This window comes from Oryx dammah, unplaced genomic scaffold, assembly GCF_014754425.2.
Source record: "Oryx dammah isolate SB20612 unplaced genomic scaffold, SCBI_Odam_1.1 HiC_scaffold_28, whole genome shotgun sequence".
NCBI lineage: Eukaryota > Metazoa > Chordata > Mammalia > Artiodactyla > Bovidae > Oryx > Oryx dammah.
Window position 1 is genome coordinate 53,089,597 of NW_024070212.1, and position 25,246 is coordinate 53,114,842.

At 35.4% G+C, this 25,246-nt stretch overlaps 1 protein-coding gene across 1 annotated transcript in view; it reads right to left on the reverse strand.

Annotated features, from left to right (window-relative positions):
• Nucleotides 1-5,851: 5,851 nt before the first annotated feature.
• PKN2 (protein kinase N2) overlaps nt 5,852-25,246 on the reverse strand; it is a 161,728-nt gene continuing 142,333 nt past the window's right edge. Inside the window, exons 19-22 of the mRNA XM_040232372.1 lie at nt 23,581-23,723; nt 19,644-19,751; nt 19,093-19,173; nt 5,852-19,006 (exon numbers count right to left, since the gene is read on the reverse strand). Of these exons, the coding sequence (XP_040088306.1) occupies nt 18,803-19,006; nt 19,093-19,173; nt 19,644-19,751; nt 23,581-23,723 (536 nt within the window). The 3' untranslated portion in view covers nt 5,852-18,802. The remainder of the gene's footprint in view (nt 19,007-19,092; nt 19,174-19,643; nt 19,752-23,580; nt 23,724-25,246) is intronic.

Here is a 25,246-nt window from a genome sequence, read left to right on the forward strand (position 1 = left end):
CACCCATGGGATTTTCCAGGCAAAAGTACTGGAGTGGGTTGCCATTGCCTTCTCTCCCCGGATGCCATTAGATAACTAGAAAAAATGCACGTAAGCAAAAAGGGATCTAGCTCCTGCTACTCAGCCATGTCAATAACTTGGTCTTTTTTATTATATTTTAAAAACATGGATCAATGAAACTGATTTTAAAGAGTAATCTGTAGGCAGGAGGTATATTTGCATTTTTAGAGAACAGCATTTAAGAGCCCTAACCTCGAGGTGGCAAAAGCTCCCCACCTCATTGAGAGCTGTAGAAGCTGAAGCCACTTTCTGTTCAGGGGCCTACATTTCAGCAATTTAGGAATATTAGTGAGCTGTGCAAGCCATTTCTATGAACAATGAAGGTAAAGTCCATGCCAGCGTCTTGGAACAGTTGAAAACTTGTTTACTGTGGCCCCTTCCCTTTGGGTAAAGGTTTAACTGGATTATGAATTTCATGGAATCTGAGTTTACTCCAGTATAATCTCCCTATTTTGTAGTTGAGTGAAGCACAGAGAAACCAAAAGCTGTGTCTGAGTTTGCTTAGAGGACTAACTCGGGTCTAGTGGTCTCTCAATCCAGTGCTCTTTTCTATTAAACCATAAAGTTGAAGTTTATTTCATAGGATGCTGCTTCAGGACTGATTTTAGTTGTAGCTTTCAAATAGACCGGTTTATAAATGAACAGAATTATTCAATGTAGTATTTGTATCTGGCTCTGGGGAAAGTTGAGTTTTGAATTGTTGAGTTTTGAAGTCAGTGAGGTTTGAATTATTTTTAAATCAGCTCAGGTGACAAAGAGTTAATAGCTAGAAACTGTTCTTTTATCTGACTAATTGAAATGCTGCTTAAACTAAATGCCTCTTGATAGTAAGCCTTTGTGTTCAGAGCAACAAATGTACTTTACCCAGGGTTGTCTTTGGTTTCTGAGCTAATTTTGTATCACAGGTGCAAGATTTACTTTAATTATCAAGATGAACAGCTGGGAGGGGTCAGCTTGTTACCCATCTGGTCCTAATCCAGCCAAGAGGCCTCTGTGCCCCATGCCAATATTTCCAATTGTCAGTGGCCCTGACTTTTCCTTTTGCTGGAGTTTTAATCTCATCTGCCAATTGAGCTACTGAGAGATTCCCTGGCCCCCTAAACACCTCGCTCTCCTCCTCTCAGATATTACATATACATACTTCGTTCATCAGGATCTCAAGATCTTAACATGTCACTGTGAATCTGCCATTCAGCTGATCTCCAGGCTATTGGGGCACCAGCGTCTCTCAAAAACAAACTTCATAGTACTACTGGCATTTCTCTGGCTGGGGGGACATTTAGCTGCCATTCTGGGAGGCTCAAGCTCATACTTGGGGAAAGAGGAGAAGGGAAAAAGTGACCATAAAACTTTTCTTCTGCAGAGTACCATAACCTCATAAGTCTTTCTGACCTGCAACAACCCATGGTTGGTACAGCCATTATTTGGTTTGGGGGTTTTTTTTAGGTCATCATTCCTCTTTTTTTTTTTTAAACTGAAGATTTACAATGTGTAAATCTGCTGTATAGCCACAGCAATTCAGTTATACACATACAAACATTTAAAAAATACTCTTTACCATTATGGCTTACTTAGGATACTGAAGTGGGATACAAGATTAACATGCAGAAATCAGTTTCTTTAATGATGAAATATCAGAAGAGGACTCGGAACTTTCAACATCCTGCTGCATTGCTATGGCCCAACAAATATCTGGTATTTGAACAGCTCCTCTCACTCCTAATTTGTCAATGTGAGCAGAAGTTTGTTCTTCAGTACAAAATAGGGGCTTGGATTTGGGCTCTTTACACCACAGTTCAGCTCTATGACTTTTAAGCCTGCCATCATATTGGAGATGGTGGATGTTGAATGACAACTCTAAAAGGCATTTCATTAAGGGTCTTCCAGTAGCATGGACATCAAGAGGCTTTGATGAGAGACAGGCCTCCACTGTGTGATGACCTGGGCCCCCAGCCTATTTCTGCTCTGACTTGTTATGTGTTGGAGATTTTGAAAGGAAGGTTAAAAATGAATGACCTACTATAACTCCTTCATTTTACAGTAAGAACATCATTAGGGTGAAATGTTCACATCACTAATGAGGTGAAATCACTTCTGCGCAGCAAAGGAAACAACAAAATGAAAATGCAGCCTACAGAATAGGAGAAAATATTTGTAAATCACATCTCTGATGAGTTAATATCCTAAATAATATAGAGACTCATACAACTCAATACCAAAACAAAAGCAACCTCTCTCCCAAACAATTCAACTGAAAAATAGGCAAAGGATCTGAAGAGACGTTTTTCCAAAGACGATATACAGATGCCCATCAGGTACATGAAAAGGTGCTCATCACTATAATCATCATGGAAACATGAATCCAAACCATGGTAAGGTGTAGCCTCACAACTGTTAAACTGGCTGTTACCACAAAGACGCTGAGTAAGTGTTAAGGCTGTGAAGAAAAGGGAGTCCTCATGCATTATCAGTGGGAATGTAAATTGGTGCAGCCACTGTGGAAAACAGTATAGAGATTCCTTAAAAAATAAAACATTAGAACTACTATATGATCTAGCAATTCCATTTCTGGGGATTTATCTGAAGGAAATGAAACCACTAACTCAAGATTTATGCACCTCCATGTTCATTTCAACATTATTTACAATAGCCAAGCTCTGGAAATGACAGTGTCCACTGACGGTTGAACAGATAAAGAAGATGTATATAGATACAAAGGAATATTCTTCAGCCATTTGTGACAACATGGATGGACCCTGAGGACACTATGCTAAGTGAAGTAAGTCAGACAAACACTGTTCAATCTCACACATGGTATCTAAGAACAAAAACCAAAATGACTTCACAGAGAACAAACTGGTGCTTGGTTGGGGAGAGTGGGAGAAACGGCTGAAGGTGATCACAGGGTATAAACTCTTATAAAATTAGTTCACTTTGTTGTATAGCAAAAACTAACACAACATTGTAAAGCAATTATACGCCATTAAAAAATAAGTCATGAGGATGTAAAATATATGTGGTGATTATAGCTTATTTGAAAGTTGCTAAGAAAATAGATCTTAAAAGTTCTCATCACAAGAAAAATAATTTTGTAAGCATGTATTGTGACAGATGTTAACTAGAATTATTGTGGTGATAACTTTACAACACAATTTCTTGAATGAACATTTTGGCCAACTCAATACAAATACCAAGTCATTATGTCATATACCTGAAACTATTAATGAAATATAATGACATTTTTCAATTATACCTCAATAAGAAAAATTAAATTTAATAAAGAGGGTTGATTTGTTTTTTTGGTATAGGAAACCACACTGGAGTATATACTTATGACTAAAGTGATTCATTTATAGATCAAATGGTTAAGCACTAAACTTTTTAGGTTTCTTTTCTCATTCTGTGCAAGTTTCTAGAACAGAGTAGTTTACTTAAAAAGAGCAAGTTTCAACTCTTACTATGAAAATGGCCCTGGAAATGATTCAGAGGAAATAATGAGTGGGTTTGGTAAAAGCCTACCTTGTATTGCTGAAGAAGCAACCTGAAATAAAGGTGAATTCTTTGGGTTATTTTCTTACAATTGCCTTTAGCTTAAACCTAAAGAAACAATTCAGAATGCTGAAAAAGGGGGGAGGCGGGGAGGGGAACAAAGAGCACTTTTAGAATGATTTAAGTAAAGTTCAATGTAGAATATAGTGTAATTATTATGCAATGATAAGAATTCCATGGACGAGTTGCAAACAGTCAGATATGACTGAGTGACTTTCACTTTCACTTCACTAACTTCCTTCTAGCATACTTCCCTGAATAGCAGAGGCTAGAAAGCAAAACTACCCACCAAAAACAAACCAAAAATCCCAAACTTCCTTGAAGTTTTTATTTTAGATATAAACTGAGTTCTTAGATATAAATTAAGATCTCAAATTTGAGATCATGACATCCTCATTTCAGTCGGGATGGCTTGACACAATGCCAGCAGGACCAACAGGCCTAGTCTAGTGGCCTTGGAGACCATGAGTGGCAGTCACACCCAGCACATACTACAAGCAAGGGCTTCACATACTGCTCTGGGTGGCTCTGAAACAGTTACAGATGTAATCAACTAGGTTTGTGTGGTCTTTTCAGGCAATAGTGTTTTTTAAAAATTTATTTTTATTTGATGCATAGTTAATTTATAATATTGCATTAGTTTCTGCTGCACAGCAAATTCAGTTATATATATATACATTTATGTATACATATTGTATGATATATATACATATTATGTATACATATTCTTTTCCATTATGGTTTACCTCACAATATTGAATATAGTTTTCTGCTATAGGGCCTTATTGTTTTGCAGGCAACAGTTTTAAAGCAAAAGACACTTTGTTTTCCCATGAAGAGTTGGTCTTTTTAGTATCATTAAACTCTTGGAGCAGTGTATACAAAGATGAACAAAGATAGGATGGATGTTAATCCTTTTTGTATTCTACAAAGAAAGAATAAGCAAGCAAGCAAGAAGCCTCCAGTGGTTAACAATTTACCCTTAATTTCAGTTTTGCAACTGTCCCATTTTTTTCCCAACAAAAAGCATGTTAAGCAACTAGACATTCTGAGTATGTGTTGTTTAAAAAGTGGTGTGGTGGTTCATTTATGGGGATTTTATCCCTTTGAATTGCTTTCTTCCCATCCAGTCATTCACTTATTCAGTCATACAGTGAGCTTAAGAGCATGAATCTTGCTAAAAGACTGGGTTGGAGTCCTGACTCTTCCGCTTACTGTGTGACTTTGCACAAGTTACTTAGCTTTCTTAAGTCTCAGGTTTCTTACTTAGAAACTGCAGATACTTAGCGTTTTTCACAGGGTTGTGAGGATTTCGTAGGGTAACACAAAAGGCCTGATTTTTAAAAAATGAATGTTAACTTAATAAAAGGCTATTACTCTTTATTGAATGCCACATGCCTCAGCAACAGTTGTGCACTTGGCATCTAAGCTGAATAAAACAACTTACCGAGAAGAGACATGTACACAAATAAATGCAATACAGCATGGAGAGTATTTTGCAGATTACGGTGGGGACGCAAGTGAGAACTTGATTAATTCTATATTCAGAGTGAGTGGTCAGAGATTGTTTTTCCCTTAGCAGAATCTGGAAAATGATTAACACTGACTTCACTGGGTTTAGGCTTATCTCTGGGAAGACCGAAAATGATCACCATGAATCAAACCAGGTGGCCTCCTACTGCCTGGATCCTGTGGGGATGACAGCAGTTTGGCTGGCTTGCACCCTCCCATCAACATGTGAACACATTGCAGTCTCTTCTGGGTCCTAAACTCTTTGCTCCTTGGCACTTTCTTGCTCTTCACAGCCAAACTTCTTGAAAGATCGCCCCTCGTTCCCACTGTAAACCTCTCCAGCCCAGGCCTCTTCCTGAATTCTAGGCTTGGACATCTCGACATGGAAAAGACACAACACAGAATAAAGAAATACATATACATGCATTGTTTTTAATTTATATAGTTTTATTAACTAGAAGTAATTTCCAGTTCAAACAGTTAATGCACACTTTAATTTAGACTCCTTTTTTCTTCATAGGCCTCGTTTCAAAGGTCTCCAATTTGGAGCATTGGCCTCAAATGACATTTAAAATGCCATTTTGGCATTTATTTCTTACCTATTCTAACTAGACTATAACACAACTTGAAGGAATAGTGAAGCAGTAGTATCAGTGTGTAAAGAAAAAGCAGGTACCAAGGAGGCATCAGGGGTTCTTTAGAAATCAAATTGCAATTTATTTACTTTATCAGAAAAGCCTGGGGTTTGATGGGCCCAGAATGGTGGATTCCAAAAAGCTATGACTTTTTTTTTTTTTTACAGTGTTTAGATGCTGGAAATCCCTGGAAGTCTACTAAGTGGTTTATAGGCAGTTTGGGGGCCAAAGATAAAATTACTGGGATTAAGGTCTTTTCACACAATTTCAAATTTGTGAAAGATAAAAGTAGTTACTATTTCCATAGAAACCTAACTCTTGTTAATAATTACATTCTTAAATATTGCATGCATACTACACAGACTGTGCCAGTCAGATAAGGCAATAAGGTATTTTCATTTGCATATTGTTTAGTCTTGGTTAGTTCACATTTTCATTATTTTTTTATATTATTCACAAAGTAAACCAGCAACTCAAAAACAGCTCACTAAAATACAAAAAGCATGAAGAAGCAAATACTATAATTCAGCACAATGCTGTCAATATCAAAAATACTGGATTCCACCAAGAATCTAAAATATGAATCTGTACACTAGGAGAAATAAACTTGTGAGTGTGATGACTTTGTATAAATAGTAAAAAAGAAAATAGAAATTAGGAACTTTAACAACAATTACCTAAAAACTGGATTTTTTCAGGACCATTGATGTGTTTGCCTATTTCCCATTGAGGCATTGAAGGTAGTGACATGAAGCTTTTAAGCTTTCATATCATTTTTTTTTTTTGGCCATGTGGCGTGGCATGTGGGATCTTAGTTCCCTGACCAAGGATCAAACCTGTGCCTTCTGCAGTGAAAGCAATGAGTCTTAACCACTGGATCTCCAGGGAAGTCCCTCCTGTTACTTTTCAAATATAGTGATCACTTTAGGTAAACTGAACAAGTTTTTCTAAAACAAGTGAAAAATAATGCTTTCTAGTATGAAACTGAATCACAGACTTAAAAATGAGGGTCTATAATGGCAGAAGAGACATAAAAATATGAAATGAAGAAAAGTTAATAAAGAATCCTGCAATAACCCATTTAAATCAGCATAAACTCATAACTTTGAAAAAGGTTTATTTCTATATCAACTGAAAGGATCTAGATATCATGACTTCACAACAGCAGATTTTAAGTTTCTAAATATTCTTTCTCATAAAAAGGGCTAATTCCAGGTTTTGCAGGGAATGCATAAAGTGGGACGGGAACATCTCACAGCACAAGACAGCAAGGAGGTACTCAAACACCAATGGGTTCAAATCTGGGGACAACTGAAGCATCCAAGAAAAAAAAAATAGTAATAGCAATGGATTATAATACAATGATTTTTAAAAACCCACACAATACTCAATTTTTTTTTTTTAAAGTGAGGTTAGGAGGATGAAGGGAAAGCTTAACAGGAATGGCAGTTATTGCATGTAGATGAAATACTAGCACTGGAAAATTATTCTGCAACTCGCAACGTAGTAAGTTATTCAGTTAAGTACTGGGAGGCAGGTTGTTAGGAAAAAAATGTATTGCCTCAGATTGTCTGTTAGTTATAAAGGAAAAATATATCTTCACAGAGAGAGATCTCATGCTCATCCACTTAAACAAGTGATCAAACTTAGTGGAAAAATGTGATATTACATTTCTCCTGATGTAATGCAATAAGAAGTATGTAATACCACTGATGTAGTTAGTATTCCTGGGGGAAGGGAAGGGGGGGGTTTAATTTTATTCTGTCTTCATCTTACTTTCAGAGGGAGTTGACTATCGACTGGTCTAATTTAAAACCAACTTAAAAGGTTTGTAGCATAACAGAAAAAAAAAAAAAAAAACAACTGGGCAAAGAAGGGGTCAAGGTTCTGGCTCTGCCACTTAGCAGCCGTGTGAGCTGGGGCAACTTACTTCACAGGGATAGGCTTGGGGATTAAATGTGATCATATATGGTAGAATACTGAAATTTTAAAATATTACTATTGTGCTTCTAAAAACAGGGGAAAGTGGTAACACCAAGGTCACAAGCAGGCAATGGTTTCAGGTCAGAGATCTGATTAGGATGACAAGCAAGTGAATAAAGTAGAAATGAATAGAAAGTGGGTGGGGTTAAAAGGCAAGATCTGAAAGGTCAGTGAAAATGGGAACACTTAAACTGCCCTGGAAAGCCCAGTGCCAAGATGGTGATCTTGATAGCTTAGATTTCTTTCTGTTTATGTGTGTTCATGGCTAGGAGATACACAGTGCTGATTATTTGAAGGGAGGAGGGGTGTTTTACAAATTACATAATTGTATTTCCTTGGCAACATCAAGCACATATTTCATTTATACAAATACCTACTTGGCATGTACACCCATACAAGAGAGAAAGAAAAGTAAATTTTGCTACCAGTTTGTCTCTTACTCCATATCTTAATAAATCTATTTTTCAGAATGAACATAAGGGAGCCAGGTGAATTGTCTCTCAGCTGGTCTCAATTTTACATGCCTTTCACAGGTATTTGTGCTAAGTAATCCTAATACTTCAAAACTTGAGACACAGATGTTTACACACAGACACACACACACACATGTACTTTTGGGTGGGGTATACTACACAGTTCCTAGATGCAAGCCCAGCACTTAAACGTATGCTCAACTTAATAATGGCAATGTGTTTTGATGCTGGAGGACAAACTGATTGCTTTGACATAAAGACAGTATTTCTGGCTCCAATGTATAAGCAAATAAAGCTACAGCAAAGTCAGCAAGAAATCAAAATAGAGTGAGAAAAATGTTGAGCAAGAAATGAAAAGCATCCAAATTGGAAAGAAGGGAGTAAAATTGTCATTATTTGCAGATTACTTGTTATTATATAAAGAAAACCCTAAAGACTGAAACAAAAAAAAACTAGAATTAATCAACAAATTCAGTAAAGTTACAGGATGTAAAATCAACATATAAAAATCAGTTGTGTTTCTATACACAACATCTGTATTATTCAAAGTTATCTATAGATTCAGTGCAGTCTCCATCACAATTCCAATGATATTTTCCACAGAAATAGAAAAAAATAATCCTAAAAATTTGTTTGGAGCCACAAAAGGAAACTTGAATGACCAAAGTAATCTTGAGAAAGAAGAACAAAACCAAAGGCATTCATTCACACTTGCTCATCTTAAACTATACTACATAGCTAATTAAAACAGCACGGTACTGGCATAAAAGCAGACATAGCACAGTATAGAGTCCAGAAATATGCCCCCACCACATTTATAATCAATTAGTGTTTGACAAGAGATCCAAGTACACTCAATGGGGAAAAGATAGCCCCTTCAATAAAGGGTGCCAGGAAAACTGGACAACCATGTGCAAAAAAATGAAGCTGGATCCGTCAGATGCCATGCACAAAAACTAATTCAAGACAAAATAAAGATGTAAACCTCAGATCTAATACCATAAGACTCCATGAAAACATAGGAAAAAAGTTTCTGGACACTAAGCAATGATTTTTTTAGATACAATACCAAAAGCACAAGCTACAAAAGCTAAATAAGTAAATGGGACTACATTAACTAAAAAGCTACTCCAAAGCAAGAGAAAATTAACAAAATGAAAAGGCAGCCTATGGAATGGGAGAAAGTGTTTGCAAACCATGTATCAGAGGAGTTAGTATCCAAAATATACAAAGAACTCATACAAACCAATATCAAAAAAAAAAAAAAAAAAACAATCTGATTGATAAGGCTCCTGTACAAGTTCATCTAATGATTCTGAGATTCTAATACACTTTAAAGTTTGAGAATCACCAGACTAAGAAAATTTAGTATTGGCTAACTTCATGGTAGTGAGACAAGTTAGCATGGTTGTTTAGATGCAGAAACAGATTTAATACAGATTTGGATGGGTTTAACAGGGTTAAGAAGCAAGAGAGGAGCAGGGGGCTGAGGATATACGTTAAACAGTTATGATGGAGATGGCAATGTAAGGTAGAAAGGGAGAAAAGTGAGGATTCAAGATGGTGAGTATATAATTTATTATTATTGAACTGATCAAATCACCATCCAAACTGAAGATCTACACTTCTACCTATCAGTATTATTGTTGTTTGGTTGCTAAGTGATATCTGACTCTTTGCGACCCCATGGACTGCAGCAGGCCAGGCGTCCCTGTCCTTCACAATCTCCCAGAGTTTGCTCAAATATCGACAGAGCATAAGACGGTTGGATGGCATCACCGATTCGATGGACAAGAGTTTGAGCAAGCTCCGGGAGTTGGTGATGGACAGGGAAGCCTGGTGTGCTGCAGTCCATGGGGTCGCAGTCAGACATGACTGAGCGGCTGAAGAGTCAGTGATGCTACCCAACTCTCTCATTCTCTGCTGCCCTTTTCCTTTTGTCTTCAATCTTTCCCAGCATCTGGGTCTTTTCCAATGAGTCAGCTCTTCGCATCATCATGTGTATTCCACCCCTATCATATTCTTTCATTTCATCAGATACTCCTATCTTTATTTTTGTTCAATTACTTGCTTAAAAAAGAAAAGAAAAGCAACGTTTTTTTTTTTTTAATCACATTCATGTTTGGTTTGGCTTAATTTTTAACTTTTAAAAACTTATATGACACTGTACATAATCTTTATTAGGTTCTTTCACATATTTTGCTCTTTTGTACTGTTCACTATAGGGGCAGTTGATCATCATTGCTCTGTATTTCATGGTTTAACTATAGTTCATTAAACCATTTTCTTCCATTGATAACTATTTGGGCTGTTTCCAGTTTTGCTTACACATAGTGCTGGGAACAGTGCTGTGTGTGTGTAAGAGTTTCCTTACAGTACAGTGCACTGAGCGCTCAGTCATGTCCAACTCTTTGCAATCCCACTGACTGGAGCCAACCAGGCTCCTCTGTCTATGGAATTTCTCCAGGAAAGAATACCAGAGAGGGTAGCCATTTCCTACTCCAGGGCATCTTCCCAACACAGGGATCGAACCCATGTGTCTTACATCTCCTGCATTGACAGGCAGATTCTTTACCACTCGCTCCACTTGGGAAGGCTATAGTACTCAAGTGGAATTGCTGGGTACCAAAGTATGTAAATGTTCAACTTTACAAGATAATACCAAATTGTGTTCCCAGGGAGGCTATTTCATTATACTACTCACAACAATTTAAGCAAGATTTCACTGTACCACTCCATCTCTACCACTTGATATGAGCTGAACGTAAAATGTTTGCCACTTGAATGTGTGCAATTGCTCAGTGGTAAAGAATCTGCCTGCCAACGCAGGAGCCACAGGAGATGTGGGTTCAGCTCCTGAGTTGGGAAGATCTTCTGGAGAAGGAAATGGCAACTCCAGTACTCTTGCCTGCATAATCCCACGGACAGAGAAGTCTGGTGGGCGACAGTCCACAGGGTCACAAGAGTTGGAAATGACTGAGCAACTGAGCACAGCACACAATTTTATCTCAGTATGGTCTTGATTTTATAGTTTCCAAGAACAGTTGAGATTGCACACATATCCTGTTCATGTGAAATATCTGTTCATAATCTTTTGAACTTTGTCACTGTCTTCCTTATTGAATTTTAGGAACTTTTAATGTATATTAGCTATCATTCTGTTACATGATGGAAACAATCTTCCAGTTTGTGACTTGCCTTTTTACTTTATGTCTTCTCATAAACAGTACTTTCGAATTTTACTATGGTTGAATTATGAATTTTCCTTACATTTTAGTGCTTTCTTCTATGTTTAGTAAAAAGACACTGATTCATGTCTTACTTTCAACATTTCTGTAATTCATTTGAAATTTTAGGATGGTGTAACACAGAAATTCAGTTTCTTTTTAAACCCTTTCCATATGGATAAGCAATTTTCCTGGCTCGATCTATGGAACATTACTTTTCTCCACTGAATTGTCACATTGCTCTTTTTAAAGATGTTGATTGGTTGGTTTTGTCTTCGTTGCTCTGCGGGCTCCTTGGCCGTGGTGGGTAGGGGCGCTCTAGCTGTGGTGTGCAGGCTGTGGTGGCTACTCCTGTTGCAGTGCACAGGCTTGGTTTTCTCTGGGATCTTCCTAGACCAGGGACTGAACCTGTGTCCCCTGCACTGGCAGGCGGATTCTTATCTACTGTGCCACCAGGGAAGTCCCCAGGTTGCTTCTTTTGTATATCAAGTTTCATATATATGTGTGGGTCTGTTCCTTGGCCTTATTGTTTAATTTGTAATATGTACCAATTCTACAAATAATCGCTACACTTTTTAAATTCTTCATATGTGGTAGGGTAAATTCCTTCTCCTTTTGTTCTTCAGAAATTTTTTAAACTATTCTTTACTATTATTGACTTTTTATTCTATATAAATTTCCATGGACTATGTAGTTCATGGAATTCTCCAGGCCAGAATATTGAAGTGGGTAGCCTTTCCCTTCTCCAGGGCATCTTCCCAATCCAGGATTCAAACCGGGGTCTCCTGCATTGCAGGCAGATTCTTTAAGAGCTGAGCTACCAGGGAAGCCCCATGTAAATTTTAGAATGAACCTGTAAAGTTCTACCAAAAAAAATGTTGAAACTCTGACGGGAGTTGCATTAAACCTACAGAGCAATTTGAGGAAAACTTGACAGCACATGGTAAGATGAGATATTTTTACATTTACTTAGGTCTTCTTTAATGTCTTCCAATGAAGAATTAAAAAAAAAACAAGAACAACTAATTTTGCACATCTTTTGTTAAATTTATTTTTAGGTAACTTAAATTTCGTTGCTATTGTAACGTTGCTATTGGTTTTTAAAAATATTTTGTATTCTAAGTACTTGATAATGATCCAAAGACATGTCACCGGCTTTCTGTATCTTCATCTTATAACCAGAATCTTAGATCAATTATGATTGTTAGCTAATTGTAGTCTTTGAGTTTTCTAGGTTGATAATCATATCACCGGCAAATAATAACCATTTTACATCCTCCACTGAATGCTTATATTATTGAGAGTAGCAGAGTTCAATGTTGAAAAGTAGTAATGCCAGGCATCCTAGCCCTATTCCCTAGTTTTAAAGAGAATGTTTCCTCATATGGGATGATGCCACTGAGTTTTGTTACTTGTGTTTTTTGTCTTACTATATATATCACTTATCAGTTTAACCAACTCTGCCAAGCCCTATTAAAGCATGAATGTGATCAGCTGTTTCTAAATCTATTACCTTTTCTTCTATAACCTGTTACTATGGTAAATGACAATTACAGATTTCCTAATACCAAGTCATCCTTAATTTGCTAATGGAATAAAGTGTGTTTTGTATATATCACTGAATCTGATTTGGTAATATTTTTTAGTATTTTTATATCATTATTTATGAGATAAAATTTATATATATTTAATCTTTTTGTTCTAACTAGTTAGAAAATATAATTGGTATAATTTTATAATTTTCTGCAATTTTTGTAAATGCTCCATTTTGTAAATGTAAATGTATTTGAAAAGAATGTAGATTCTCTTAATTGTTGGATGCAAAAATCTATGTATGTCCATTGGACCAAGCTTATTGTTTTCAACATTTAATATCTTTGCTAATTAAAAAGTCTGTTGTCCAAGAATGTGAGTTGAACTCTTCCACCCTAATGAATATCTGTTATTTTTAAGTAGCTCTTAAAGTTTGTATTTAGAGACTACTTTATTAGATACATATGTGCTTTGAATTACTGTACCTTTTTGGTGAATTTAATCTTTTATCATTGTGTGGAAACACTCCAGTCTTGGTGACAAAAACGTCTTTTTTTCAAGATGCATCAAAAATCAGTTTGTTCGATCTTACGTAAAGCCAGCACAGCTTCAGTTTGACTAGTTTTTGCATTATATATATTTCCTCCTACTTTTACATTCAACTTCTCTATGTATGTATATTTTAGATTGAGCTTTCTGTAAACATTAGAAAGTCAATTTCCTTTTTTACTTTGCTTTTAACTAGTCAGTCAGCTTTCTCTGTTTACACTGCTATACATTTAGACTTCCACCATCTTATCTTTGATTTGGAATTTATATATACTATATTCTTTCAGTGAATATCCTTGACATTTGATGATTATACATTTAACTAAAGTTAATCAATACCTTGACACCCCAACAACACAACAGAATACTTTAGCTCTGATCTTCTCTCCATTTTCTTACATTTGCTATCCAGGTTTCTGCTGACTTAACCTAGGGGAAAAAAAGGCTTCTATGTGTGGACTTGGTTTATTTAGATTTCCTTGTTTACCATTTTATTTGCTTACAAGCCTTTTTTTGTATCTTAGATCATCATTTTGGGATCATTTTCTTTCTTCTTGAAGCACTTCCTTTTGAGTATGACTCTCGATCCAAACCCTCTTTTAAAACATATTTATAATTGCTCTGATTCTTAAAAAAATAATTTTACTTTCTACACAATTCCAGGTTGACATTTCATTTTTCAGTGCTCTGAAAATAATATTCCACTCCTTCTATTGTTGCTATTGAAAAGTTAACTCTTTGTCTTTCCTTCATAGATAATTAGTCCTTTCTCCCTGGTACTTTCAAAATGTTGTCTTTGCGGTCTGCAGTTTCACTACAATGATGGAATTGTCCAGGCAAGAGTACTGGAGTGGGCAGCCATTTCCTTCTCCAGAGGATCTTCCTGACCCAGGGATGGAAGCCGGGTCTCCTGTCACTGCAGGCAGATTCTTTACTGTCTGAGCCATCAGGGAAGCCCTTCTACTATTAGGCCTTTCCCCCTGCATATTTTCAAGACGTTGTCTTTGTGGTTTGCAGCTTCACAACAATGATTCTATGTATAAATTTATGTTTCTGCATGGAGAATATGGTACTTCTTAAATATTTTTCATCTCAGGGAAATTCGCAGCCATTATCTCTTTACATACTGCCTCTCTTCCATTTCTTCTGATTGAGTCTCCCTTCCATCTTCCATACCTCTTAAAACTCCTTTCATATTTTTCATTTTCTCATTGCTTTATTTGACTTACTAAGTTCTTTTTTCACCTTTCTCATCTGCTGTAACGCTTCCACTGAGTTTCAAACTTGGTAAATTATATATATATATATTTTAAAAATTAATTTCTTTCAAATATCATTTTACGTATTTATGCTGGTAAATTTTACGCATATAACATTTTTATATAGTTATATTCTGCATCTAAGGATCCTAATATTTGTAATCTTTTGAAGGGGATGTCTGTATTTGCTTTTTTTATTGGCTTCATTCATGATAACTTTCTGTCACTCATCTATTTGGTGATCTGTGATAGTGTACTGCTTGATTTTAATTTGTGAAAATCCTATATATTTCCATCCCAGAGAAGTTTTCATTCAGAAAATATTTGATTCTACTAGTAGACAGACAGTGATACGTAAAATAGAACTTGAGCTCCTCTAGAGAATTTTAGCACAGAATGTAAGTTCTATTGCAATTCCAAAGTTTGTTATCCCCATAACAGTGGTGCTCCAGAAATCCATCCTTGGCAACTCTATTTCTTCTCGATGCCTGCATTTCCAAAGTCAGCTACCCTCCGTCCTGGCTCTTATCCTCTCCAACTTCCAACTTCTCTGGACTAATCTCCCCATCTCTGAGTATTCTCACTCTTGTGCTTGGATACTCCCTAACTCTTAGATGCTGAAGCCCTAATGTGTCCAGATTCATGCTCAAAAGTTTGTTTGACTATTTTGGAGTGAGGAATTGCCAGAGACCACTTTTATCTTTAATGAGACTAGCAATGACTCAAAATATGTGTCCTTTTGGATGTCTGAGAGCTTCTACTTAGTCATGATACTAGAAGTAGAAATCATGCAAGATTTTTGACACTTAAAAGATACTTTAAAAACTTACCTCTATTTATATATGTATATATTTATATACATGTTTATAAATACACATAGTTATATTTGTATATACATATGAAGCTTATATCAGAGAAACACTAGATATCAAAAAATAGCTAGAAGGTAAATAAGAATTCTGAATTGAAAATACGATCCATGGGTTGGCATTTGTTCATTTGGGTTTCTCATACTCACCCCTCAGTGCTTTGGAAAGATTAGCAGCACTTGTAAAACTTCTGTTAGACTTCAATCTATAATGCAGCTTTCACTTAGTCAACATATAATGGTGGTTTACATTATGACCTTAATTTGTGTCACAGAGATAGCATGGATCTTTTTTACATTTCTAAAATATTCCATTCATAATTTTTAATAAGATGACTATGAAATGGCTAGTAATCTGTTGTTTACCTATTTTCAAAAAGTCATGTCCTAAAATTAAATAAATTAATCTCAAACAAAAGTACATATAATGCATTTTAGCATTAATGTATACCATTCTTCATTATGAAGACTTTGGTGCTTTCTTTTTTGAACTTTTCTATCCTTAGTGTCTAGCACACAGAAGGCACTGCATAAGTAACCACTGAATGAAAGATGCTACTAAACTTACAGGAAAAAAAATGCAAAATTTTCCCAGTATTACCAGTGCAGTAGAAAATTCAGTTTGATTCTTAATGATTTTGCCCTTCCCCAGGACTAAAAGTACCTGCAAGAAGATTAACTAAAGCTAACTTGTCTTCAAGATCTTGAATATAGTAAAGCGAATACATATTTTGACCAATAGTAAGTTTCCAAAAGGAAATAATACTTAAAAACAAAGTTACAAATTACAATCTATTTAAACTTTAATTTGTGCATTTGTGGTAATTTATGACTGCAAAACACTTTTTCTTAAAATGACATCATAAAGGCACATTTCATTTGAATGCATAGTGTACCATTCTAAAATATCCTAATTTCCTTACAAAGTGCTTGAGCAGTCACTTACACATACAGTAATAACAAAATATATTTACACTCTATTAGAGTTTAAAAAATTTAAATCTGACTAAAATATATATATTTTTAAAACTACAGAAAAAAATTAGTGCTTTCTTCAGCTTAATTGTGTGAATATACCCTGCCCTCTAATTTTTTTAGTGATTGACTTTAATTAAAAAAAAATTCTGTACACTGTGTAGTTACAAAATGCTATGTCAGTTTTTAATGCTAAAAACCTATTTTAGACATTGCTTTCTATGCATATTTGAGAACCAGAAAAGGTGAGCAGACTGTACCTCAAAAGTATTTAGTGTTTTTTTAATGTTGTATTAACACTGTTTAAATTAAAAGCAGACAGTTTAGCTAAGATCCTCTATTGTCCTTTACCAAGGAAGTGAACTGGCATTTTAAAATAATTTTAAAACAACATATTGCTCCCTTTTCCTATAAGATTTTCCCCCAAGGGATCATGGTTTATAATCAATTTATAAGGAAATAGAAATTATCTCTGAACAATTTTAACTGTTCTCAGAGTATAGCAAAAACATGCCAACATACCCTGGCAAGGTGGAATATTCATATATGTTTTAAGCTCAAAAAACCTCTACAAATCAACAGGATTTCATTTTCTCATAGGATTTAAACTTCAGCATTTTTTAAGACGTAAGACAATAGTGATTAAATGGTTAACTCATTATTGGTTAGTTAACAACTTGCTATTCCTGAGGTATGACAACCCTAACATGCTAAGCACAGAATCAAAGATGTTATTATTGAACTAAGGAAAAACAATAAAGTCATGGGCCAGGAGGGAAAATAATTGAAACAAAACAAAACAAAAAAACCCAAAACTCCAGGTAAGTAGAAAAGTCATGGCTTGCAGAAAGACTTTCCTATAAGGGCATTAAAAAGCCACAAATGGATCCTTGTACAAAGTATTTGATCAAATTATTTTTGAGACTTTTGAGGTACAGCTTTAGTGTTATAATAATTTTTATAAAATATAGACTGTTTTATCAAAAATATTTATACATTCTGTTATAATATATTGCTTCTGCCCTCAGTAACTGCCAATATAAAATCTGGATCCAGTGGCCTAAAATGTACAAATGCACTTAATGTAAATGCTGGAGTCTGAGCTGTCTGCTTGGCCACTGTACAAAAGTGATGAAGTGGTGAAATTAAATAATAAACCTACAACATAGAATACATTACAACTTGCACATATACATGTTCACAGCATGTATACAAGGATAATCCATATGTTTTAACAAAGATATAGTTCCCTTCTACAGTAGACACAAGAACAAGATGAACTAGGTTGATAAATGTACAATGCGTATCAAAAAAAGGAGCCATCGGTTCACTGATTCTGGAAGAAAGCACAACTGAATGTACTAAGCATCTAGACTTTGGGAATGCATACAGGTAAAAACAGTATCTTGGTTCAGGATGATCATTAAGTCCTCATTCTTAAAATTCTAAGTAAATGCAGATGTTTAGTTGTTCCTGTTTGTTTCAGCATGATTGATTTAATAAGATCGTTTGGCAAGTAGCTCAGTTGGAAAGCTATGAGGCTCTGTTACATGGTTGGTAAAGATAAGGCAATAAAAATTTTCTAATAAATATAGTAAAAGTATAATACAAGACATCAATTCATTTCATTTTTTAAAAGCCCCAAAATGTGCACAAACTATTACTACATTTTTTTTGGATATTACAGTAATTTCTTTAAAAAAATAAAAGCATTTGCCTTATTCAAACAGAATCATACTACGTGTGAATAGTAATAACATCCTAAGCCCTCTTTTCCTGTTTTTGTAAAACACACCTAAGGAAAATTAACTAATTAACTTTCCTTCCATTTAAGGCAGGCATACGGCAAAGCTAGGGACTGTAGAAGAGTGTTTTTTTTTTCCCTCTGATTTTAAAAAATAAGACTATTGATCCAAAAGTATTCATTTGTGATAGATTTTCATGGCCAATGTTCATTCAGCTTAAACTCCATGAAACAGTTTCCAGTGTTCAGAATTTTGTTTAAAATACACTGAAAAGCCACTTTTCAAGAAGATATTAGAATAGTACTTTTAAACACATCTTCATATGTTTAAAAAAACTCAGAAGCTTTTGTTGGCACAGAGAGCAAATGAAGGGCTGCTATTTTTAAGAGGTCTTCTTGTGAGTCAGTCTGCTTGGTTTCACAGTGTGTAGGAACTTAACACCAATCAGCAATGTAGTCAAAATCTCTGAACATTTCTTGCTCCTCTTCTGAAAGTATCCTTGGTTCTCGAGGTGGAGTCAGAATAGGTGCTTCTGAGGTAAATTCATCATCAAAATTACTAACATCTTCCCGTCCTCTAATTGTAGGTACAAATGGTGGCTTAACTTTTTTGTCCATCAGAGCGCTCCAATCAATTAGCTGGATTACAAAATATAAAATGACCAGTTTAGTTTTCTACTTCTAACTGCTAGAGTATCAGAAAATTTGTCAACTTTCACACTTACTCGGAAAAATGGGTGTTTTTTCACATCCTCTGCATCTTTCTCACCAGCTCCAAGGCGGCGTTCAGGATTTCTTCTTAATAACTAACACAATACAAAGGAAGAAAGTAAAAATAAAACCAGAGATTCACTGAGAAGGATTCTCGTAACTTGCAACCTTTTAGAGTTTCTTCTGGTATGTGTTTGTCTAAACCACGAACATCTATGACTGAAAAACAATTTTCTAAAATGCTACTGGGACATATTCTTAGTATCAGTCAGTTCAGTCGCTCAGTCATGTCTGACTCTTTGGAACCCCGTGGACTTTCCTGTCCATTACCACCAGGCTTCGCTGTCTATTACCAACTCTCTGAACTTGCTCAAACTCATGTCCATTGAGTTGGTGATGCCATCCAACCTCTTATCCTCTGTTGTCCCCTTCTCCTCCTGCCTTCAATCTTTCCCAGCATTAGGGTCTTTTCCAATGAGCCAGTTCTTTGCATCAGGTGGCCAAAGTATTTGAGTATTGTACTTATTTTATAAATAAAACATATATGTTACAACAAAATTCTTACCCTTCTCATTATTGAAATGGCTTCTGTAGATAAGAACCTTGGATACCTTACTTCATCATTTACAATACTGTCAAAGACCTCCTCTTCATCATCACCAGGAAAGGGAGACTAGAAGAAATATCTCTGAGTTAGTCAAAATGAGTTTCAATACAGTAAAATCTTATCTATTCAAAGTTCTGAAACACAACAAAGAACAATGTAGTGAGGAAACTAAGAAAAAGAAAAAGGAAAAACAAAATCAAACAAAAACCTTCCACCAAAACAAATAAGGACCTCAAGAAGCTACAACAGACACACAATAGATACGTCTCTATTATCCAGAGGACACACTATATACGCTTATTGAAACCTTGTGGAAAGACAGAAGGAAATGCATAAGGTAAAGTGTTACTACAGAGGGAAGCACAGTTTGCGGAGATGTATCCGACATGGATGTGCTCTGAATTCCACAGTCAATAGCAAATTAATAATGGTAAAACACAATTAGAGACAATTTGATTGTACTAAGAAGCAAGTGTAAACAAAATTAAACTGAAAGGAGCCAAAAAACACATTATTTCCAGGCATACTTAATGCTCTATACACAACAGATCTTGAGGCAGTTCAGCAGAAGAATGTTAAGATGGCTGCTCATAGTGACAGTAATTATGCTGAGTAATAAAAAAAGCAGTTAAATAAACATTCAGTATAACAATTTGATGTACATGGGGATAAACTCTCAACTACACTGAAAATATGGCTATGAAATATGACTTATTACCTCAGAATTTCAGACACCTTAGATTTGGCTGCTTACTTCCTGTTGGTTGTTAAAGAACAAGAGCCAAGCAGAAAGCAGTATCAACAAGAGAGGGATCTCTGACCTGAGGAACCTATGAAAATCATTTCAGAACCCAATATACTAAAGCTGAACTGCTAATATTATTGTTTGTATCTAAGAAAATTTCAAACTTTCCAGTTATCAAAATTTCAGTTTTGGCCTGATAAAACTCAGGCTTGTTGTATCAAAATCAGGCTTGTTCATTTATTCACTCAAAATACATACACTGAATACCTGTTATATGGGACAATATAATTTCAGGGATTGAGACAGTAAGTCAGGGGAAAATCCTATTTCACAAGGATTTTCAATGAGAATTTCATATGGTAATACGAAGCAATTTTGACTCCTATCTGATAAGTCAATTTTGTATTTGAAAACTCACTCCACAGGTCTTTGAATAGTGAAAATATATTTACATACTTGTTAAGCTGTTAGTTTTTTTTTTCTGCAAATCGATTATAAGCTAACAGTACTAACAATGGAAGGTTAACAAATCTATTTTAAGCACATATTAAAAGAATTCAATAGTCTGTTCAGATGTCAAGGATCTAAGTCCAGTATCTAAGGTTATTTTAAACTTCTCTGATACCTTCACTCTTTGCACACAGAAAGGGGACCTGATGTTAGCTTATTCCTAGGGTTGATTCAAGTCCTCACAACTCATACAAATTGAAAAGGTAATGATAAGATTTCGCCAGTGCTATAAAATTACAAAATATATGTACCAGTGAGTTTTAAGTTTCTTTTCCCAATTCTCCTTTTATGGAGGTGCTAAAAAGAAATTAAATTGCAAAAGGCAACTGTGAAGAAATAGCCAGATTCACTGTCTTTTATCTCCTATAAGAGCTTAACCAATGAGAAGTTCCTTTAAACAATATGAAACAGGAACTTCCTCACTGTTCACTACCAAATCTCCCAGATACTTTAGAATGGAGGGGAGTAAAATTAATTGGCTCTTAATTCTATAGTATTTGATAATAGACTCTCATTTTTTGCATGTCATCTCCAATATGAAGAGTAAATTTTAAGCAAGCATCTAATTTTTGGTAACAAATCTCATACATAATTGAACACTAAATTAAAAAAAAAAGCAACAAAAATGTTACTTAAAAGAAATGTTTAAGTATATCAGAGCTTATAGAAACAACTATTATGGTACTTCTGGCACTTGTATAAAGTAAAGAAAACTGCAAATAAGGTGAAAAATATATCTTTCTGTCTTAAAGCACTGTATGATTTTCTCTTTTCTAAAGAGAGGTGAAATAAATTTGTGTGGATACCCTATCTTGGAGGCAGCAAAGTACAATGGTTTAGAGATTAAATTAAAATCCAAGCTCCACTATATGAGAGCTGTAAAACTTCAAAGTTACTAACTTCTTTGTGTCTCTAATTATGCAGCTGGAAATAAACATAAGACTACTATTGAGCTCATTAAAGGCTGATGAAAAGTTAAGTAAACTAATACTTATAAAGCACATAGAACACTACCAGCACATATTTTAATTCACTATTTCTTTTCAATCTTTTCCAAGTTTCCATTCCAATTTACATATCAAAGGGCACTGTCAGTGGATGAACTAAAATCATTTATTTACTTGTTTGGGATAAGTGCCACTAAATGACAATCACAGAGCAAAACTAGAAATTTCTGACATTCAACAATTTAGCCTGGAGAAGGCAATGGCAACCCACTCCAGTACTCTTGCCTGGAAAATCCCATGTTCAGAGGAGCCTGGTAGGCTGCAGCCCAAGGGGTCACGAAGAGTTGGACACGACTGACTTTTCACTTTCACGCATTGGAGAAGGAAATGGCAACCCACTCCAGTGTTCTTGCCTGGAGAATCCCAGGGATGGGCGAGCCTGATGGGCTGCCGTCTATGGGGTCACACAGAGTCAGACATGACTGAAGTGACTTAGCAGCACCAGCAGCAGCAAGAAGTCTGACTAATACAGATTTATTCTATCCATCCACTTCCGTATCAATGAGATATAGTTGATGGTCAAGTGCAAATGTTGTATACTCAGAATTTTGTTTTCTTTTTCTTTAGAATATATTCTGTGCCTAGTATGTCTGACCTGATTTTCCCAGTAAAGTATTATTTTTGGTTTATTAAAAAAAAATTTAGCTATTCATTCATTCAGCTACTAGTTTTTTCATGCCTAGAATGTACAAGGTTGGTCACTAGCATTGGAAAAACTGTAGAACAAGGAACCAATTCCCTACGAAAATTTTTCTTTCATCTCAAGACCATCAAGCCCATCTAAGTAGTTTTCAATTACTTGTCTAAATATTTACTCTTTCTTAATTCTACCCTAATTAATAATTTTCAACAATTTATGACAAAATAGATTAATCTCTTCTTACTGTTTTATTAATTAGCTATAATTCACTGTTTTCTAAGTGGTAACAATTTCTGTGTAAAACTAAGTTATCCCCAGAAATTTATTTTAAATTAATATAAAGAAAATAGTAGGAAAAAAATGTTAATCTTTTCAATTCTGCCATATTGCTTCTGAAGATAACATTTATTTCTGACCAATGTATAGCTGATTTTTCTTTATAGATACAGAGTACATTCCTCTTATCAGTCTTTGTGCTTTCTATTTCCTATGCAAAGATCAGTTATGTATGACTGTGTTTAAAAATCATAAAATATAACCATGCAAGTGTGCTAGATCACTTCAGTTGCATCCTACGCTCTGTGACCCCATGGACTGGAGCCCATCAGGCTCCTTTGTCCATGGAATTCTCCAGGCAAGAATACTGGAGTAGGTTACCTTGCCCTCTTCCAGAGGATCTTCCCGATCCAGGGATTGAACCTGATTTCTTATGTCTACCTGCACAAGCAGGCAGGTTCTTTACCACTAGCGCCACCTGGGAAGCCCATAGCAACACTAAAATAAACTATTTTCAAAACACTGGTATACATTCCACAAATACAAAAACCTAACAAAGACAGTGAAGGTAATATAGGATCATAAGCATTACTAATACATGTAATTAATTATAAAGCTTAAGTTCTATTTATGCAGGAAACATATTAAGTGGTTTTATAAATGACATGCTTTGTTCTCTCAATCATCTTTCCCTTTTATCTATCTTATACTACTTACTTCACCAACAAGCATTTCATATATAAGGACACCAAGGCCCCACCAATCTACAGCCCTTGTATAGGATGTTTCTGTTAAAACTTCTGGGGCAAGAAATTCAGGAGTGCCACAAAATGTGCTTGTTCTGTCTCCATATCCCATTCCTGAAAAAGATAAAATGGAAATATTTGTTAGCAAAGAAAAAATCTAGTGTAAGAGTCAGAAGATATCATTAGGAAGCAAAATTAAAGGTGTACATTTGTGCATGGTGATCAAACTCAAAATACATCAAAGATTCTTTTTTTATTTTTTTTATTTTTTTTTTTACTTCACCAGATCCTAGCTGCAGCACACAGAATCTTTAGTTGCAGCATGCAGGATCTTTAAGCTGTGGAACGTGGGCTCTAGTTCCCTGATCCGGAATCAAATCCAGATCCTCTGTACTGAGAGCTCAGAGTCCTGATCACTGGACCACCAGGGTAGCCCATGAAAAAGATTTTAAAGAAAATGCTAAGAATTAATATGGAGTAAACTGCAACTCTATCATTTAATTAATGGATAAAAATAAATAAAATTTCCATGTTTCATTTTACTACTTATTTTTTCTTTCTTGTCATTACTTTATAAGTGCCGCTAAGAAGTTAAAAAGAAAAAAAAACGTATTCTAAACTTTAATTTCTACCCTGTCAATTAAAATTTTAAAATATGCTTACTTGCTTTATTATAAAAATAGCATAAGTATAGTCTGAAAACTACCCAAGCAAAGCCTTGAATAATTAAGAGCTGAATGAGTGTATCATATTATATAGAGACACAGTATTAACATTTTAGCTAACTGGTTTTCTAAATACATTCTTCATATTTAGTCGCTAAATCGTGTCTGGTTCTTGCGGCCCCGTGGACTGTAGCCTGCCAGGCTCTTCTGTCCATGGGACCCTCCAGGCAAGAATACTAGAGTGGGATGCCATTTCCGTCTCCAGGGTATCTTCCTGACGCAGGAATCGAACCCAGGTCTCCTGCGTTGCAAGCAGATTCTTTACCGACTGAGCTACAAGGGAAGCCCAAATATGTTCCTCAAAATATAGTAATAAATTAGTCAAATAAAATTCTACTTATTGAAGAAAATGTCTGAACGTATTCTAAAGTGTTAAAAGCTCATTCATCTTATGATGATCACATCATCTTAGGAAGCTGACTTGGTACTTGGGATAGGAGGAGATGAGTTCAGGTAACTTATATGCGAAGTGATACTTGGGAAGCATAAAGGATGAGCAGATGTTAGTTAGCAAACAGAGTTGAGGTAAGTGACAGTGGGGCAGAGACAAAGACTGTAAGCAGTTTGGTTTTGCTGGGACAGAAGGTCCCAAGAAGCAAGCTGCGAGAGATCTGGCTGGAGAAGGAGGCAGGAAGATCAGGTGAGGCAATATGTATCACGTCTTTGCCACTGAAGGTTTTCAGTAGGGACGTACCATGCTCAGCTTTCAATTTATATGGGCCTCTTTTGTATTTTAGCAATTATATGGCAAGTTGAGATTTGAGGAAGAAAAATAATAGAGACAGAAAAGTTAAGAGGCTATTAAAGTAGCTCTGTTAAAACAAGATGATGATTGGAAATAGAGGGGAGATGAAAAACTTAAATATTGTTTAAAAAAAAACAAACATTAAGGAGGTAGATGTCAATACAATT